Consider the following 19,409-nt stretch of genomic DNA (forward strand, 5'->3'; position numbering starts at 1 on the left):
TTTGTTCTCTCGTATGATGTCAATAAATTCAGTGAGTTTGGAGTGTGGTTGTATTTTGCCATTAGGGCAGCGTATTTGGCAATCCAGAACTGAAGAATGGTGGATGAATAGGCCATGTGGCCAAAAAGATCCAAACGTTTCCGCTCTTTGTTGTATGGAGTGGATCTCTGTTGTTGTTGTCTGCCTCGTTAGTGAATTTGGTGCAGGGTGAGAAAATAAGAAGCCTAGTCCTTTAGAGGGAACATAGTACTTCTTATCCACTTTCTTGCAGGTGGGTGGTATCATAGCTGGGGTCTGCCATACATTTTTGGCTGGTTCCATTGGTGCACCATGTATGGGAAGTGCAATTTTAGATGAGGAGGATGTATGGAGAATGTCCAGTAGTTTGTGCTGGGACTCTGGAACCTCCTCTAGACGAATCTCTAGGATATCAGCGATTCTTTTAAAGAGTTCCTGGAAGGGTTTAAAATTGTCCAGCACTGTGGGTGGCAGTGGCATTCATCCGGTGATGAAGAAGGCTGTTGGTGTTGTAACCTGTTTCCAGGCTTCTTCCTGTTCTTCAGCTCTCTCCTCAGGGGGCTCTGAAGGTGCAGCAATGGAGAGTGATGGGGGAGACCTAAGCGTCTCTCTGTATAGGCTCGGGGGGTTGAGATATTGTCTCCTGTATGCCCTCAGAGGTCCCAGTAGGATCACTGAGTGGGGAATGGCATAAGCAGTGGCATCCATGGGAAGCCCCACCAGGTCTGGATGTCAGCCCTGTGATGGGTTTTAGGCTGTACCAGTGGACCCAGAGTAGATTCTATGAGAGAAGACTGCTAAGATAAGAAGACACCTTCCTCTTCAGTATCTTCTTCCTCACTAGAGAATGGAGGGGCCAGAGGTGAAGTGGGCTGACGTGGTGCTGGGGAATCATCGGTGCCCAAAAGACGTGATTCAGGCATTGATGAACCATGCAAAAGCAGTTCTGTTTGCAATGACTCATCAATGACCCTTTTCACAGGCCAGAAAGTAGTGTCCTAGTATGCTGTATCTTAGGGGCCAAAAACACTCACTGACTTCAGTGGTACCAGAATTTGGTTGCAGATCAGCCAGTAAGGACGGCAGGGGGCCCAACCACTTAGAGCCTGATTCTGCAAATCTAATTCATGTTAGATGTTCTTACTTTGGAGTGCAAGGGTGTGATTTAGCCTAGGGGCTGCAACAACTGAAACCTGAGACTTCCAAACCTGAGAAACCCACATCACCAGGCTGTCAATGTGAAATGCCTGATAGTATTTAATTATAGCAAACTAATGTTCCTCTTTTAGATAAAAACTCCTAAAGCACTGCAGATATTCTGGATTCAGAAATGTTCATCCGAAGCAGAGAAAGATTCAGGAGTCTGCTGATCAGCTCTGTCAATATTTTTGTTTGTTAGACTCAAGGCTTTGTTGCATCTGGAATCTGAATGAATTTGGGTTGTTGTGTGCTTCTAGTGTAATTAAAAAAAACAGCAGGTCACTTAGTGTTGTGCAGCATGGCTGATGTCTCTACATAGGATGCTGTAAATGTAGTGGCAGTATGTTTCTCATATTATACCTCAGCCAGCAAATGTAGGAGTCCCTTGAAATCACTAGAAAGTTTAGATAACTCATCCTCTTTCTTTCTGGCTTCATCCTTGGCAGAAACCTCAGTCAGAACAGCAAGTCTAGATTTCAGCCAGTTGACATTTTCTCCTTGTTTGCTGATATCTTGTCGGATTATCTACACAAGAATCACAAATGTACAAGCTTAGAATCAATTAAATATACCAGCGAATAATATTCATGGGCAATTTGCCATCAATCCTATGGTTAGCAGCACAAAAGTATGTGTGTAAGAGTCTGTGTATTTTCCTTTGAAGACTGCAGGATAGAATTTTTCTCTAATTCCCATGGGGTCTGTCATGTTCTACATAGGGCTGAATCCTGCATTCCTTCCACAAGCAATACAGGATTGTCCCCTACTGATTACATTGCTGAAGCCTGTTTTTTTTTCTCCTACAGGTTAGCATTTTTGGTGCTCATTATCCACATGGTATATATTGTATATATTTTTTTCATATATTGACCATACCGTATCCTGCATATATGTATCTAAAATAGGATTACATTGCATATTTTAAAGCAGGGATCGGCAACCTTTGGTACGAGGCCTGCCAGAGTAAGCCTCCTGGCGGGCTGGGCTGGTTTGTTTACCTGCCGTGTCCACAGGTTTGGCCGATTGCGGCTCCCATTGACCGCGGTTCGCCATCCCAGGCCAATGGGGGCTGCAGGAAGCGGCATGGCCCGAGGGATGTGCTGGTCACTGCTTCCCGCCACCCCATTGGCTGGAGCGGCGAACTGTGGCCAGTGGGTGCTGCGATTGGCCGAACCTGCCAACGCAGCAGGTAAACAAAGCATCCCATCCCTTCGGGGGGCTTACCCTGGCGGGCTACGTGCCAAAGGTTGCCGATCCCTGTTTAAAGAGTAGGGGGATTAGCCAAATTAGCAACATTTTATTATGTTTTCATCTATTTTCAGATACTTAGGCCAGAGTCACAAAGAAACTTTTTTAGAGCACTGGTGGGTTCAACTCCCTTCTCCCCCTCAGGTGGCGGGGTGACAGAACTGGCGGTCTCCCACATCTCAGGTGAATACACTAGCCACTAAAAGTTAAAAGGGAGGTTCCCCCCCTCCATTTTGTATCAGTTTGTCTATAACTGCTGAATTTGGAAGGTGAGGACTGAATACGCTTCCTGGGTGGGCAATTTAGGAGGAGGAACACTGATCTTCTCTGGATTGTGCATTGCTCTGAGGCTTAGGCATCCAGACCCTTGGAGTGAGGCTGCTGTGATCTTGCTCAAAGGCAGAAACATAGGCACCCAGGGAATTTTTACTGCACAAATGTAGGTGCCCACAGGGTTTGGTGACAGCTAGGAGGGGGTTTTGTGAATTCCAGTGGTACCTGATTTTGGGAGTTAGGTGCCTAAAACGGCAATTAGGCACCTAAGTCCTTCTGTGTATTAGCACTCACAGTATAAAAGGTAAGTGAAGCACATTTTCCCTACATATAAAAACCCATGCTTTAAAAAAATATTGATGTGGTCATTTTAGGGACCAGTGGTAAAGCCTTTCTGCATGTGAGAAGTCCCATTGACTAAAATGGAACTGCTCAGAGGTGTAAGGGCTGAAGGGCTATTTACCAAAAACACCACTATTTTGCCATCTTACAGCTATCTCTCAGGGTATGGCTACACTTACAGTTTGCAGCGCTGGTAGTTTGCAGCGCTGGTCATCCAGCTGTGTAGGAGCAGCGCTGGTGTGTGGCCACACTCACAGCTACCAGCGCTGGTGTGTGGCCACATTTGCAGCATTAGCAGCGCTGCTGGGAGTGATGCATTATGGGCAGCTATCCCAGCATTCAAGTGGGCGCAACGTGCTTTTCAAAAGAGGGCGATGGAGTGGGGTCTAGTGTGACAGGGAGCGGGGGGAGAGAGAGAGTGGATTTTTGGAGCCAACACTGTGTGTTTAGCTTCCTGACTTGAAAAATCAGAACATGTTTCCAACCCCTTAGTCTTAACTCTTAATTGCAAACAGCCTGCAGCCAACACGACTCCCCGCTGTTTCATTCACTCCCTGCCTGCCTCTCATTTGATTGTTTACAGCCAGGTACAGATGATCACAGCAAACAGGAGCTCTGTTTGTTTTTTAGATAAGCAGCAACGGCAACGGAGCTCCGCACGGAGCTCGTTCACAACAAAACAAAGAGAAGCTGCATAACAAAACAAAGAGAGTAATTTATAAAAGCATTCTGGGATACACCTTATACCCTGGAGGGCAATCACAGCGCTGGTGTGTGGCCACACTTGATGACCAGTGCTGCAGCACCAACGCTGCAATCCTTATTCCCCATGCTGAGTGAGGTGTACGGCCAGCGCTGCAGCCAGGGAGTTGCAGCGCTGGAAGTGCCCTGCAGGTGTGGCCACTTACTAATTGCAGCGCAGGTGGAGGCTTTCCAGCGCTGCAAATCGCCAGTGTAGCCATACCCTCAGATGTGTATACCTTCTCATCACATCACAATGAAGTCATTCAATGAGGTATTAGCACTTCAGTGCAGTGTTAATAAACTGGTACTTAAACCAGTCAAACCTTGCCTTCTATGGCATGTAGAAATCACCTGTGAAATCAGTGGGGAGTTCTGAATAAAACTGGATGGCATGGTATGGAAAGCATTGCGTTAGCTTTGACTGGCTTTCATTAAGTACCAAGAAATGGCTTTTATCTATAGGTGACCGCACAAGCTCTTCTACTTAACACAGCAGATGTGGAAATTAGGAATGATCTGAATAGAAACAAAATGTTTCTTATAATACCTTCATATTTTTTACAAGGTGAAGAATGTTAACAGTGCAAGAAATCTCTCTGCTGCTTGTTAAAGAAGCCATAGTTATTTATAGAATGTAAAAAAGATTTTAATTATAATTTTTAATTAATAATTTAATTTTTATTAACTCTGATTTTCCCTAGAGTATTATTTGTTGAATAATATTTCAAATTATATAAGCATCTATATACTTTTTTAAAATTTCTAAAATAGCAATTCTTTCCCATTTCATTCACTTTTTCCCAACTGTTTATGTCTCTAGGCTAGTGCTAATAAGAGAATATAGCAGAGTCATGCCATTAATCCTCTGACTTGTGTGCTTTTTCAAGGTCACTCAAATTCCTTTTCTCTGCATAGATATGCCTTATAATCTGTTAATGACTTTCACAAACCTCGAGAAACTGTACTAATTTGTAGTCCTGTTCTCCCTTCTACCGTAAAAAAGAAAAAGGGTCAAATTCTGTCCCAATATACATCTTGAGTTATTAACATCAATGAATTTAATCAAAGGTTCAGATCCTCAGCTACTCTACCAGCTCTCCCGTCTTAAAGAGCTTAATGCTCTCAAAGGGGGTGGGGAGAGCCTGGATAATTTCCATCCCAAAACACTGAAAGAACTGGCACGATAGATTGTTAGCCTGATAGTAAGGATTTTTAATACTTCTGTCAATTCAGGGGTAGTGCCATAAGATGGCACAACAGCTAATGCCGTAGGTATATTTAAGAAAAGAAAAAAGTGATTCTGGCAATTACAGATCTGTTAGTCTGACCTCAGTTGTTTGCAAGGCTTTAGAACAAATTGTGAAGAATAATTAAATTCATGGAGGCAAATGGAAAAGGGGATATAATGCAATATGGGTTTACCAAAGACAGACTATGCCTAACTAACCTGATTTCCTTCCTTGAGAAAATAACTGATTTTTTAATAAGAGAAGTGCGGTAAAACTAATATTTTTGGACTTTAGGAAAGCATTTGACATGATACCACATGGGAAATTATTAGTTAAATTAGGGAAGGTAGGGGTCAAGAGAAGTATTGTAAGGTGGAAAAGGAACTGGCTAATGGGGATAAGACAACAGGTTCTACTGAAAGGTGAATTACCAGACTGGAGGGAGGTTACTAGTGGAGATCCTCAAGGACCAGTCTTGGGACCAATCTTATTTAATATTTTTGTTAATGACCTTGGCACAAAAAGTAAGTGTGCACTAGTGAAATGTGCTGATGATACAAAGTTGGGAGGCACCATCAATCCAGAGGAGGGTGGGAATATTATACAGGAAGAGCTGGATGACCTTGAAGCCTGGAATAACAGAAATGGGATGAAATTCAATACTACAAAGTGTAGTCTTAGGCTCTAATAATAAGAATTTCTGCTACAAGCTGATGGCTCATCAGTTGAAAATCACAGTACAGAAGAGAGACTAGGTGTGTGGGTCTATCACAGGATGACTATGAGCCACCAATGTGATGCAGCTGTGAAAAAGATAAATGCAGTCCTAAGATTATCAAGCTAGGCATTTCCAATAGGGATAGAGGGGTATTAATGCCATTGTACAAGACTGGGGTAAGACCTCATGTGGAATACTGTGTACAGTTCTGGTCACCCATGTTCAAGAAAGATGAATTTAAACTGGAACAGGTGCAGAGAAGGGCTACAAAGATGATCAGGGATATGGAGGGCCTGTCTTCTGGGAGGAGACTGGAAGAGTTGGGCTTTGTTTAGTCTAGCAAAAAGAAGGCTAAGAGGGGATATGATTGTTTTTATAAATACATCAGAGAGGTAAATACCAGGGAGGGTGAAGAGCTAGTTAAGATAAAGGACAATGTTGGCACAAGAACAAATGGATATAAACTGGCCATGAACAAATTCAGGCTGGAAATTACAAGAAAGTTTCTAACCACCAGAGAGGTTCCATCAGGAATTGTGGAGGCAAACAACTTAATTAGTTTTAAGAGAGAGCTGGACACATTTATGAGTACGATTGTATGAAGGGGCCGCTTGTGATGGTGAAGGGCAGGGCTTGGCATCCCTTCCAGTTTATGTCCTACGCTCCTAAAAATCTCATGTTTCAGGGCTTCAGCCAGTCACCTACAGGGGTCAGGAAGAGATTCCCCCACCCAAATGTATTCTAGGGTCTTTTGTCTCCTTCCTCTGAAGTATCAGGGATGGCCACTGCTGAAGATGGGACACTGGCCAGGGTGGGATGTTGCACTGAGGTGGTGCCCAACTTTCTCTCTTTCAGGTTGGCTGGTTCTTGTTCACATGCTCAGGGTCCAACTAATGGTCTTATTTGGGGTTCGGAAGGATTTTTCTCCCAGATCAGATTGACAGTGACCTTGAGAGGGTTGCCCCAGTATGGGGTGTGGTTAACTCTCTAGGATCATTGGGGTATCCCTCACTATATTCCCTGCTATTGCAGGGGTCTTGGGCATTAGTGCCACTTGGTCCCTCCTATTCTCTGCTTGTGGCAAACAACAGTTTAGTCTTCTGGGGGCTGTAACACTTCGGTCTAATCTTGGTTGTTGGGTTTAGTGTGTGGGTGCTGGGTTGTGTTGCTGGCTTGTGATATATGGGTCAGACTAGATATTCTGGTTGTCTCTTCTGGCCTTAAACACTATGGGCTAGTCTACACTTACGAGCCGGGTCGACGCAGTGAGTTCGACTTCTCGGAGTTCGAACTATCGCGTCTAATCTGGACGCGATAGTTCGAACTCCGGAAGCGCCGCGGTCGACTCCGGTACTCCACCACTGCAAAAGGCGGTGGCGGAGTCGACCTTGGAGCCGCGGACTTCGATTCCGCGGCGTCTGGACGGGTGAGTAGTTCGAACTAGGGTACTTCGAATTCAGCTACGCTATTCACGTAGCTGAATTTGCGTACCCTAGTTCGACCCCGCTTCTTAGTGTGGACCAGCCCTAAGTCTCTGTGTTGCCAGCCAGGTCTGCTCACTGATGTGAAGGTAGGTGGTGAGATGGACCTTGCCTCCAGCTTCTCTTTTTGTATAGGCCATAGGTACTGACTCTGTGCAGCTGATGGGGAGCACCGTTGAAGTCCAGGGAAGAAATCACTCTCCTTTATTTGAATATAAGCTAAGAACTAACCTCTGTGGCTGTTTTAAATTGTTTGTATTTGGTAGTATCATTGACATCATGCTTAATCTTCTTTAGCTCACTCTCCTTTGATGAAATCCAATTTGCTAATTCAGATATTCTGAAATCAAAGACACACAACAGAAAACAAGTTAAAAGTTAGCTGTAAACTAGCCTTTATCAAGCCACAGCTGATAATTATTAGCTTAAATTAAAAAAAAACAAGAAGAAGAAAAACAGATTATTTTGGACCTACTATGTAAAATAGAGTTTTCTGTTTGTGAACAAAAAAAGCATTTACTATTCCTTGAATTGTATTTTTCTATGACTGGAAGTTTTAAAGAAGAGCACATATACTAATTGTTCTGACCAAGACTCTATCATACCCAGCTAACAACAGAACAAGTACCTATTCCTGTACTCCTTCCATTTGTCAGGGTTCTCTTTTAGCTTCACATAGGTGCTATCAATCTGAGATTTAAGTTCCTTGAGGGTTTCTTGGCTGCTTTCTGATGTAGTCTTAAGTTGATCCCATTCTGGGAGTTTTAGGCACAGTTCTTCAATTAGCTGCAGCCTTTTCTCACACAACTGATAGGGTCCCTTATCACTGAAGAAAAACTGAAAAGGGGGAAAAAGCAACAATAAATCAAACTGACAAAGCCACAAATCACATTTATTTTTTTATATAAAACTAAGTAGGCTCCCAGCTTTTGCATATCAGTACAAAAGTAAATCAAATTCACCTTTCCTTTAATATTTCAAATCTTAGTACACTTAAAAGTTGTTCAGAGAACTTATAGAACTTCCATCCAGGGGTCCAATTTACTGCCATGTTACACCAGTTTCACATTGCTGAAATCAATCGAGTTGCATTAGTGTGAATCGGGAATAACCTGATTGTGGTCAATGAGACCTTGGTTTTTATATCCTTTGTATTTGAATGCATTTACACACACGTCCACTTGGTGGCACATGGTGCATACCTTGTGCTCTTTGATGATCTTTTCACTGCCCTTGCTGGCAACCAGCTTGTTCTCTCTAGCAAGTTCAGATCTACACTCTTCCACTGTGCCTAGGAGTTTGCTTTTCTCCACTTCAATCTTCAGACGGACCAAATGATATGGGGCTTCTGCCTGGAGATCCTATACTCCATAGGGAAAAAACAAACACAGAAAGCAAGCATGATTCTCATTCATCCAATGTAAGGCTACTAAATGAGAATTATAGAACAATTTTTAAAGTGCAACAGAAATCACATACATGCTATAACACACAGAACAGATGTTGTTCAGCATTCATGTATGAAGGGAAATAAAATAAATCTATTACACAGAATTACTAGTTATATACTTAGATCACAAGCTCTTTAGGACAGGTACCTTCTTTCACAATAGTGACAGGTTTCAGAGTGGTAGCCGTGTTAGTCTGTATGAGCAAAAACAACGAGGTGGTACCTTAGAGACTAACAGATTTATTTGGGCATAAGACTGTCCAGTTTGGCCAGTGTACACTGCAGAGGGGCATTGCAGGCACATAATGGTATGTGGACTGTCTGTACGCAAAAGAATAAATGGACACAAATCTGACATCAGGAATCATAACATTCAAAAACCAGTAGGAGAACACTTCAGTTTCTCTGGTCACTCAATAACAGACCTCAAAGTGGCAATTCTTCAACAAAAAAACTTCAAAAACAGACTCCAACGTGAAACTACAGAACTAGAATTAATTTGCAAACTGGACACCATCAGATTAGGCCTGAATAAAGACTGGGAGTGTTTGGGTCATTACAAAACCTAAACCTAATATCCCCAATACTAATTTCCCCCTACTGTTACTCACACCTTCTTGTCAACTGTCTGAAATGGGCCACTCTCATTACCACTTCAAGTTATTTTTCCTCCTTGGTATCCTGCTGTTAATTGATTTATCTCGTTAGACTGACTTAACACTTGGTAAACCACCCCACATCCTTTCATGTATTTATACCTGCTCCTGTATCTTTTACTTCATACATCTGATGAAGTGGGTTCTGGCCCACGAAAGCTTATGCTCAAATAAATGTGGTAGTCTCTAAGGTGCCACAAGGACTCCTCGCTGTTTTCACAATAGTGTGTACAGTGCCTAGCACGGTGAGGTTCTGATCTATGACTAGGGCTTCTAGGTGCTACCTCAATAAAAATAAATATGAAGATAATAATAGTGTGGCTACATTAGCAACAGCCCCCAAGGGCACCTGCTTTTGTGTATATAAAAAGCCACAGATTCACATATGGGGCAGGATTTTCCAAAATAGCCAGTGTTGGCCTAATTTTGCTTGCATTGCAGTCAATGGTAAAATTCCCAGAGAATTAGGACAATGCTGAGTGCTTTTGAAAACCCCACTCTAGATATTTAGCTACCCTAATGATGTATGCAAGATGGACTCAAATGGAGAGCTTTGTGCTTCCCCACATGTTGAACCTGAACATTCTCTAGGCATATTTTTAGAGGACTATTTGAAAACTTGGCCCATAAAGTATAATACAATTGTTCCGTGACTTATTATCAGTCTTTACTCAGTCACTTTAGTCTTTGGCAATAAGCACTGTTTAAACTGAAAGCCTAATCTATTAAAAATCTGTTTTATTAGTGTTACTATGGTAACAACAGGCAGCTCTGCTTCAGTGTAAAGCATGAAAAGGTAAGGTGATATTAAAGGCAGCACTAGTAGCAGCACTGGTACCACCTCTTATTGCTCGACACTTCCCATTATAAAACTTGGGTTTCAGCTGCTTGCAACTTTTCCAAACTTTAACTGTTCAGGCTGAAATTTTCCATGTGAGATGTCTGTCTCAGGCTGATGATTTTTTTTTTTTAATTTCAGCCAAAACAGTTCAGCCATTTCCAAGAATGAGACTAGGGATAAAACAAAGTCTGGGCATTAGAAATGAGAGTTGGGACAGGTTTGGCAAGGAGACTGGAGGTGCGGGATGTGCGATTGGGAGCAAATAGATGGAGTGGAAAGATTGAGATTGGATGAGGACCCTGGGGAGAGACTGGGACCAGCTGGGCAGCGGGAAGAAGGTTGGGTGGAGGGGAGACACATCTGACAAGAAGCGAGGATGTAAGGGGAGAACTGGGACAAGGAGATGGCTGGTGGGGAGACACTGAGATTGGAGCTCAAGGAGGGAGGGAGACTGAGACTGGGAGCCAATGGCAAGGGGGAATGTGGGCAGGGGGTGACTGGAGGCTGGGGGAAGGGGACTACTTCAATGAGAAGCTGAGAGTGGGAAACTGGTACTACCTAGGCAAGGAAACTGGCACTAAAAACCTGAGGAGAGAACTGGAAATGACAGGGCAAGGAGACCGAATCATGGACATGCGGGGAGGGAGACTGGGACTGCTATTCTAGTGGGGTAGACTACAACTGGGTAGGAATGGAGACTGGGACTGAGATTAGAAATCTGAGGAGTGGAGATTGGGTAGGTGAAGAGAATGAGATTGTGATGAGGAGTCAGGGATGGGAAAGAGACAGGACTGGAACAAGAAGAAGTTGAAAGGGACATAACAGAAGAAATCAAACTAGGGAGGAAACAGGCAGAAGAGTCTCTACCCACTAAAGAACACATCCCTCTTGAACCTGAAATGGAGCCCAAGATTCCTGGGTCTCACCATTCTTCTTCTGTCAGGGATTTCACAGATATTTCAATGACAAAATGTGTGTCTCTTCCCACTGTTGTGCTGGTCCATATAGAGGATAATAACCTACTACTGCTATCAGTTAGTTCATTAGCTCAAGTAGCAGAGGATTGTGTGGTGGAATCAAAAGGTTCCAACTCTGCTGGTGAGCCACGTGGGTTTCAACATGATGCCACATGGTGGCTTTTTTTTTCAGTTTGCCTTTTTAAAAAAAACCTAGGAAATTACACACAAAAATCTACATTAAAAGAACAAATTCAAGTACTCAAAAGTAGAAAGTGCCAGAATTAACTATGTCTTAGAAATCTTACTTTAACCCCACTGTGTGTATACATTATGATACAGTCCTTAAATACATGATCACATGCTATTTTTTCCACATGACCCCTGCATCATTCAGTGCAAAGAATGGACCTGCTCTGGGAGATGAATCAGGGTTGCATAGCAAAGGAGGCTGTCATCTGTAGGACCCCTATCTCATTTGTTTCAGAAGTTGGAAGGTGTGTAGTGAATAAGACAGAGGACTGCAGGAAGAGAAAGGTGGGTCTCCTGATTTAGACAGCTAGCCCTGGAAAACTGGCCACCAAGTTTCTATGTGACGGTGGGCAACTCACTTACACTAAATTCTTCACAGGTGATCACTAGCTGTGTGTTCCTCATTCTCTGGGTGCCCAACTTGTGATCCTGGGGTTTGATTTGCAGAAGTGCTAAGCAGTCACAGGTGCAAATGAAGACAATGGGAACTCTGTTCAAATATATAAAGATATAAAGCAATATACTACTAAATATTCTGAAAAATCAAGTTCTAGGTGTTTCAAACTGAGCAATATGCTTGACCTAATCCTTTGGTGCCTCAGTTCCCCATTTCTCTAATGGGGATAATTTCCCTCACCTCACAGAAGTATTGTGACTATTAACTCATTAATGTCTACGAAGCACTCAGATATTATAGTGATGGGTGACAAGAAATTAATAATTCTGTCTGTGTTTGAATAGTACAATAACTAAGGTCTAGAGCCTAAACAATGAGGGAAAAAGAAAATATTGAATAGTTGCTATTTAAATGAACACTGTTCATCCTGTGTTCTGAATGACACAGGCATCCTATGGAAAAAATAGTACGTGACCATGTAATTAATGACTGTATCATAATGCATATGCACAGGGGGACCAAATTAAACTTGCACAGGCAAGCTTAATTCTGGCATTTCCATTACTTCTGTGTGCTCGACTTTGCAACTGTAATAATATTCTTTTAACATAGTTTTGTGTAACGGTATTTGATTTTACAGTCAATGTGTCTTTTTCACTTATTCAGAAAGAGGAAAAAGGAAGAAGAGGGACAAGATGTCCCCAGTTTCCATCCACAACATATTGCTTGGGCAGTTGGGTCTCTGCAGCTATTCAGTTTACAATTCCAGAGTTCTAATTTAAATACTAACCTTCCACTGCTTATGGAGTTTCCGAACAGCTTCCTGCAGGCTGTGTTGTTCTTGCTCAGGAAGGATGTCAGTAAGTTCATCACAAGCTTTCAGGAAGGCATTAAGCACTCTTTGGTCCAACTGGCTGAAAAACTCCTGATGTTGAAAGTAAAGGTTAGAAGAATAAGTTGCTTAGTGTTATTGATATGGAAAGCAGCAGGAATGACGTTCAGAATTACATAATTTATACTACCACATACAAGCTCTCTGCAAGTTTGGAAGATAGCTGCATTAAAAAGACTGAATTCAAGTTAAGAAATGGTACAATATTTAGCAGGAAGTTGGAGGAGTTAGCAGGAGATATTCCTGAATAATTTCTAAAGTAGAGAATCAACTAACTCTTGTACATTTCAGTAACTGTACAGAGTTGGTAGCTTATACACATAGGATTCTGCACTGAAACAGTATTTTTAAAGAAGAATAAAAGTAGTAATATTACCAGTTAGCTCATTTACTTAATAAGAACTCCTATATTTTTTCTTGCCACTACGTCCTCCTGAACAGTATCATTCTAACATCAGATTCCATGTCATTTATAAGATTAAATAGACTTTGTACTAGTGTAACATATGTCCATTGTTAAAGCCTACATAGTGACTGAAATGAACATCAGAGAATCTACTCACAGTATGTTTCCTGAGAAGTTCTTCAGGATTTCCTTTTTCTTCTAGGTATCCATTGGCAATCTGTAGCACCTTCTCTAGTTCTGCCCTGGACTCCTCAAATTTTTTCATCAAACGGCTATTTGCTTCTACATTTTTTCTCCAGTCACCAGTCTTCTTGACCATATCCTACGTTACAAGTGAAGAAAAAATGATCTTGTTTTTTTTCCCCAGATTATTTTCTGAATGATGATCTTTATTGACTATACTATCCACAGTCCTTCATTAAAATGTTTCCCGCTGCCCTTTGGGTTTATGGTGTTCACAGCTTCTCCTCTGGTACCTATAAATGTCCATGCTAATCTCATTCTCCCATTAACATAAAATAAATCTAAGGTAATGAATCTGGGGGATGTCCATATGACTTATCATTATGACCTTTTTTAGACCTTTTTTATGCAAAGTAAGTCTTGAAATGTAAACTGGCTGGTACTGTAGGAAGTTTGTCACTCGGATTTTTCTAAAGATCACAAGTTATTCATGGTCCTCTCCCATCAGAGATACCCTGGTTTGGCATTTGAGACCCATGAACTACAGGTCTCTTGATTTTTGAGGGGCCTAAACCAACCTCCAGATGTGGAGGTTGGCAAAAAACTTATTTCCATCTAGCTGCCTGCATCTGAGCACTGTGAATACTGCTCAGTACTGTGAAAGACAGTCACTCTTATGGTTTAATCCCAACTCTAACACTCAGTCCTTCTGTGGTCTTTGTCAAATCACTTAACTTTTTTGCTTTAGTTTCCTAATCTGCAAAATGAGAGGAACAATACTTACTGATGGGAAGAAGAGAATGGAGAATATATTGTGTTTGTGTTAGCTAAAGTTTCTAGAGTTCAAATACACAAGTTCTCTTATTCACCAAGATGCATAAAAAACCCGCAAAGGGCTCGGAGCAATAAGCCCCCACAGAAAACCAACAATCAAAAAAACTTTTCTATAGCTTACCTAGCTGCACTTCTCTTGCAGCAAGAAGCCTGAAGATTCCAACAATGGCAACAACCCCTGCTCACCAGAGACACTTTAAAGAACAGTGGTTTTCAAACATTTGGAGCAGAGACCTCCCCTTTGAATTACAATTTTTGGTTGTGTCCTCCCCCAACCCAGAAAAAAACAGACACATGCAAAAGTATGCTTGATAGCCTATTCATAAACCTAACAGAGACCTTAACACAACTTTAATTAAATTACAAATACACCGATACTTTAATGTGAAGGGTGTGCCTGTTTCTCTGTTGACAGTTTATCAATTTGTAAGGATTTTTTTTTTTTGAAACTGACATTCTGAGGTTGTCCTCCACTTCCAGTCTCAGATGGTACTTTGTCTTTAGCACAGCCAACACAGAGAATCTGACTTCATACAAATAAGATAAACCAAATGATAAAAGAGCTTTGATTACACACTTTGACAAAGCAGGATATTATGAGCCAACTTTCAACCAAAAACCCCCCCAAAGACTTTTTTTTAAATTGAACGTCCAGGGTGCTATCACCCTGTCCTGAATGTCAGGACAGCTTGTCCTGAATGTCATTTGAGAGATGGGACAAGGTCACTGCCTCAGCTACAAAAGGTTGGATAATCCAGTCATTCAGCGGTGTGTTTCCTTTGGGAAAATATTTACCCAAACTGGCTCTGAGAGAAGTCAAGTGATTCTCAGTTGGCTCCACAACACTGAATAGTTCTGTTTTGTCGATAACATCAGTTAACAACAGAACTGGAATGCTTAAACCAGTTTTGATTTTTGTTTTCCAGAGATCTAGTTTTCTCTTGAATGCCGGTATTTTGTTGTGCAGTAAAAAATAGTACTTTCTGCTCCTTTCAAAAAGACAATGCAAAAAGAATTCGTTTTGTCAAAAATATCGGCAAGGTAAGCCAAAAGCACAAGCCAGCAGGGATCACACAGTGTCTCCACACTGGTGAAATTAAAATCCACCAGAAAAAGTCAAATTTCATTTCTCAGTTCATAAACATGTTGCAACACTTTCCCACTGATAGCCAACTGACTTCCATGTGAAGCAACAAAGCATCATGCTCCTCTCCCATTTCTGCAAAAAGCATTGCAAAGAGAAGTACCTTTGTGGGCTGCGTCTTGATAAAGTTCACGATTTTAACAGCAGAACTGTAAGTAGGTGATCCATTTTTCGACTTTCAGGGGCTTTGCAGTGTATCACACAATGAGTCCACAACATATGAGGCACGATTTCAAACACTTAGGCCTTTAAGCCTGCCCTACCTTCAGAATCAGAAGGGGCTCTATCCGTGCAGATTTCAATGCAGGCATCCCACTTCAACTCGTGAGAAGTTAGACAGTCATTTAAAATGTTAAACAGTTCAGATCCAGTTGCATGAATCTTAATTGGCTTCCAGAACAAAAAAAACTCCCAATATTGATCTTTTGTGACAGTACCAAACGTAAGCAATTAAATGAGCTTTTGATGTATGCATTGCTTCATCCAACTGGATTTCAAATAAACTGGTTTGCAATCGAGAGATCAGCTGTGCCATATTTTCTGACATGTCAAAGATTTGGCATCTGACTGTGTTGTCTGACTGCAGGACCATTTTTAACTTCTCTGCCACACTGTCACCAAGCCTAGTCCTGCCAACGTCAATTGCTGCTGGGAGAATCAGTTTTTTCCCTAATTGTGTAAGGCTTTTTATTCTTGGCAATGTTATGGTATGCAACTGGATACGTATCCAGTGGTATCCAGTGGTATGCAACTGGATACGATGCCTTTAAATCACTTGCAGGGGTGGATACCACATTTTTCACTGTGGTTTTTTGTTGGTTAATTTCTTGTACTTTCGTTCGAAAAAATCTGTTCTTTCGTACCAGATTCCATGTTTTCTTTCTAAATGGCATCTTAATTTTGTTGGCTCCAGGCTATTGTTTGCTAAAGTTACTGCACACACTACACACTGAGGCCTGACTTCTCTGCTAACGGCAATGGAAGTGAAACCAAAATGCAAATATGCTTAATCATATTTTCTTGTTTTTGCAGATTTTTTTGTCTGTAACGACTTTAGCCATTTCAGTTTCTGCCTTTCGTTTCGGAACACTACCATCCTTTGGCAATAACTACCAATCCCTTTTTCACCAGTGGAATAAGCATGGCATAACTGCTTGCTGTAATGACAGGATACGATACCTTTCCTGCCTTCCAGTTCAGTGTAATTATTGCTATAGAAACGATCATTGGCATATAATTAAATACATGGCAACATTTTCCTGTGTACTGCATCAGCAGCCTTGTAGTGTCCAAAAAAGTCCATCTGATTAAATCAGTTGCAAAATGTTTACTCCTACTTAAGGCCATACTTAATTTGCGATATTGTGGAAATTGCAGATCCCACAATATTAAGACTCCACCGCAAATTTGTCAGCCGGGTGGCTGACAGCGGGAGTTCTGCCATATGTGGGGCTGACAATGGGAGCCTTAGCCCATGGCGGTTGATGGCCAGGGTTCCCACTGCTGGCCCCAGATGGCTGGAGGCACCTGGCTGACAAAACTGTGGCGGAAGGCTAATGTTGAGGGATCTTCAATTTCTGCAATATTATGAATTAAGTAGGGCCTCAGTAATACCAATTTTTAAAAAGTAAAAAATGCTTCGTGCATCATGCCCACCCCTGAACATCTCTCCATGCACCAGTTTGAAAACCTCTGTTATAAAAAATATGTCAGTTAATTATAATACCTAACTCCTACATAACAAAGTGCCACATCCTCTTTACCGTATTTATCTTCGCAACATCCTGTGAGGTAGGAAGTATTATTATGCTTGTTTTGCAGATGTGGAACTGAGGCACAAGAGGCTAAGTGACTTACTTAAGGTCACACAGGAAGTCTCTGATGGAACAGAGTCTTGAACCTGGGTCCCCCAAAGCCTACACTAATGCCCTAACACTGAACCATTCTTTTGGGGTGCCTCAAATAATCATCTTTCTCAATCTCCCCAAAACTCCCAGGCTGACTCTGTGCACAGTAGTATGTTCGTATAGGAACTGGTTCCATTCATTGAAAAATAATAATCCCCAGGTCCACAAATATACTAAGGCTGGCTCTGCCCCGTGAGGTAGGTCTTCTTCAAATGTAAACTGAGATAAAACTAATTACCCACTATTATAAGGCTGGAATACTGTATAACATGAGCTACTTATCAAGCACCATCAGCTGAACCTGCCTTTGTAACCCATAAATATAACCCAAGAAAGCACTTTTTTAATGATAAGCCATATAATGATATCTACAGATCTTCACTGAGAATCCAGATGTTCAGAAACACTCAATGACAGCAGTGGTTCTCAAACTTTGTACTGGTGACCCCTTTTCACATAGCAAGCCTCTGAGTGTGACTCCCCTTATAAATTAAAACCACTTTTTAAAATATTTAACACCATTATAAATGCTGGTGGCAAAGCAGGGTTTGGGGTGGAGGCTGACAGCTTGTGAGCCCCATGTAATAAGCTCGCAACCCCCTGAAGGGTCCCAACCCCCAGTTTAAGAACCCCTGATTTAAACAATCAGCACTTCAGTGTAGCTTAAAATTCAAAACATTACATTTCATAGAGTAATTAAGAGTCCAATTATGCCACCCTTATATTGAATAGTACATTAAAAGGAGTGTCCTTGAAACCAACATTTGGAAAATCTGACTCTAAACCATACTGGATAATTATGTGCCAGACTTTGTTACACTTACTAAAGTTATATAAGTACTTTACTACTCAAATAGTCCAGAAAATATCATTGAAACTATTCACAGAGTAAAATACTACTTCAAGTGAGTAAGTGAGACAGATTTGGGCACTAAATGTGGAGTACTATATAAACCAACTGTAACTGTGATTTATTTCCAGTGGAAAAACAAACCCAGCAACACTGAATTTTGCAAAAATCGCCATGCTCTATTCTTTGAGTGGGGTGGGGTGCATGAACAGATGGTTGCCAATGAGAGCCCTGATAACACATGTTGATAGAGAGGTCTGGACAGTAACACAGAAGGGCAGTCCCTCTGTGTGGATCTTCAAACCCTGTGAACAGATGGCCTGAAATCTGTGGGATTTCTCTGTTGATCTCAGGTTATCAGAGGGGTGCAGAGGACTTCTGACCTCTAGGTCATTACATGGAGAAGCAGACCCCAAGCTTCCTGAACGCAGGACACCATGAAAAACCTGAGAGTCTCAATTCACAGAGCTTTGTGAATGATCTCCTCCGCTCCCACTGATCTAGTCTTTATTTCTGCTGCAACTTCAAATTCTAAAAAAGGTGAATTATCCCACTGTATCATGGCACTGTTGGTACAGATGGGAGTAAGAGAAAGATTTCAGTGAGAATGAGCATCCATGGCTGTGTATAAGTATATTGTATTAAAGTATTAAAAGTATATTAGATTTTAAAGTATTTTAGTTACGTCAGTGCAAGTTTTATAATACACATAAGCCCCATATTTGGTTTAAAGAGTATGTGGATGTCAGGAGAAGAGAAAAACAAAGGAAACATCTTTGTGCTCCCTGTGGCAACAGCTGAAGACTGATAGAAAGCAAAGAGAACACAGTAACAACAAGTGCATACTAAGGGTATGTATGTCTACACAGCAACTAGACCCCTGTGGCTGGCCCATGTCAGTTGACTCGGGCTCCCAGAGCTCAGGCTGCAGTGTTGTTTCACTGCTATGTAGACGTCTGGGCTCGGGCTGCAGCCTGGGCTCTAGTACCCTGTGAGGTTGGAGGGTTCCAGAGCTCGGGTTCCAGCCCAAACCCAGAAGTCTACAAAGCAATTAAACACCCCCGCAGCCCGAGCTCCACGAGTCTGAGTCAGCTGGCAAAGTCCAGCCGCAGGTTTTCTTTGCTGTATAGACATACTCTAAGAGATTCTCAAAAATATACTAAGAAGCAGCAAAACTACCTGAAAAGCGACCTGGATCTCTGTGACCTTCTTCTGAAGCATCAATGGATCAAAATGTTGTAACACCTTACTCGAAGCCACAAACTTCAGAATGCCCTGACTGTTTCTCTCAATCAGGGACAGAGCTTTCTTGCAGTTTTCTTGGTATGCTACCAAATCCTGAAAGAAAGAAACACAATTCTGTTCTGGCCAGAAACAAAGGAAGGAAA

General features: G+C 41.8%; 1 protein-coding gene across 1 annotated transcript in view; it reads right to left on the reverse strand.

Moving 5' to 3' along the window:
- Positions 1 to 19,409, reverse strand: part of SYNE1 (spectrin repeat containing nuclear envelope protein 1) — a 468,360-nt gene that overhangs the window by 288,803 nt on the left and 160,148 nt on the right. Inside the window, exons 21-27 of the mRNA XM_045009096.1 lie at positions 19,201 to 19,359; positions 13,261 to 13,425; positions 12,596 to 12,730; positions 8,456 to 8,614; positions 7,882 to 8,090; positions 7,485 to 7,593; positions 1,579 to 1,743 (exon numbers count right to left, since the gene is read on the reverse strand). Coding sequence (XP_044865031.1) covers positions 1,579 to 1,743; positions 7,485 to 7,593; positions 7,882 to 8,090; positions 8,456 to 8,614; positions 12,596 to 12,730; positions 13,261 to 13,425; positions 19,201 to 19,359 — 1,101 coding nt within the window. The remainder of the gene's footprint in view (positions 1 to 1,578; positions 1,744 to 7,484; positions 7,594 to 7,881; positions 8,091 to 8,455; positions 8,615 to 12,595; positions 12,731 to 13,260; positions 13,426 to 19,200; positions 19,360 to 19,409) is intronic.

This window comes from Mauremys mutica, chromosome 3, assembly GCF_020497125.1.
Source record: "Mauremys mutica isolate MM-2020 ecotype Southern chromosome 3, ASM2049712v1, whole genome shotgun sequence".
Classification (NCBI taxonomy): Eukaryota; Metazoa; Chordata; order Testudines; family Geoemydidae; genus Mauremys; species Mauremys mutica.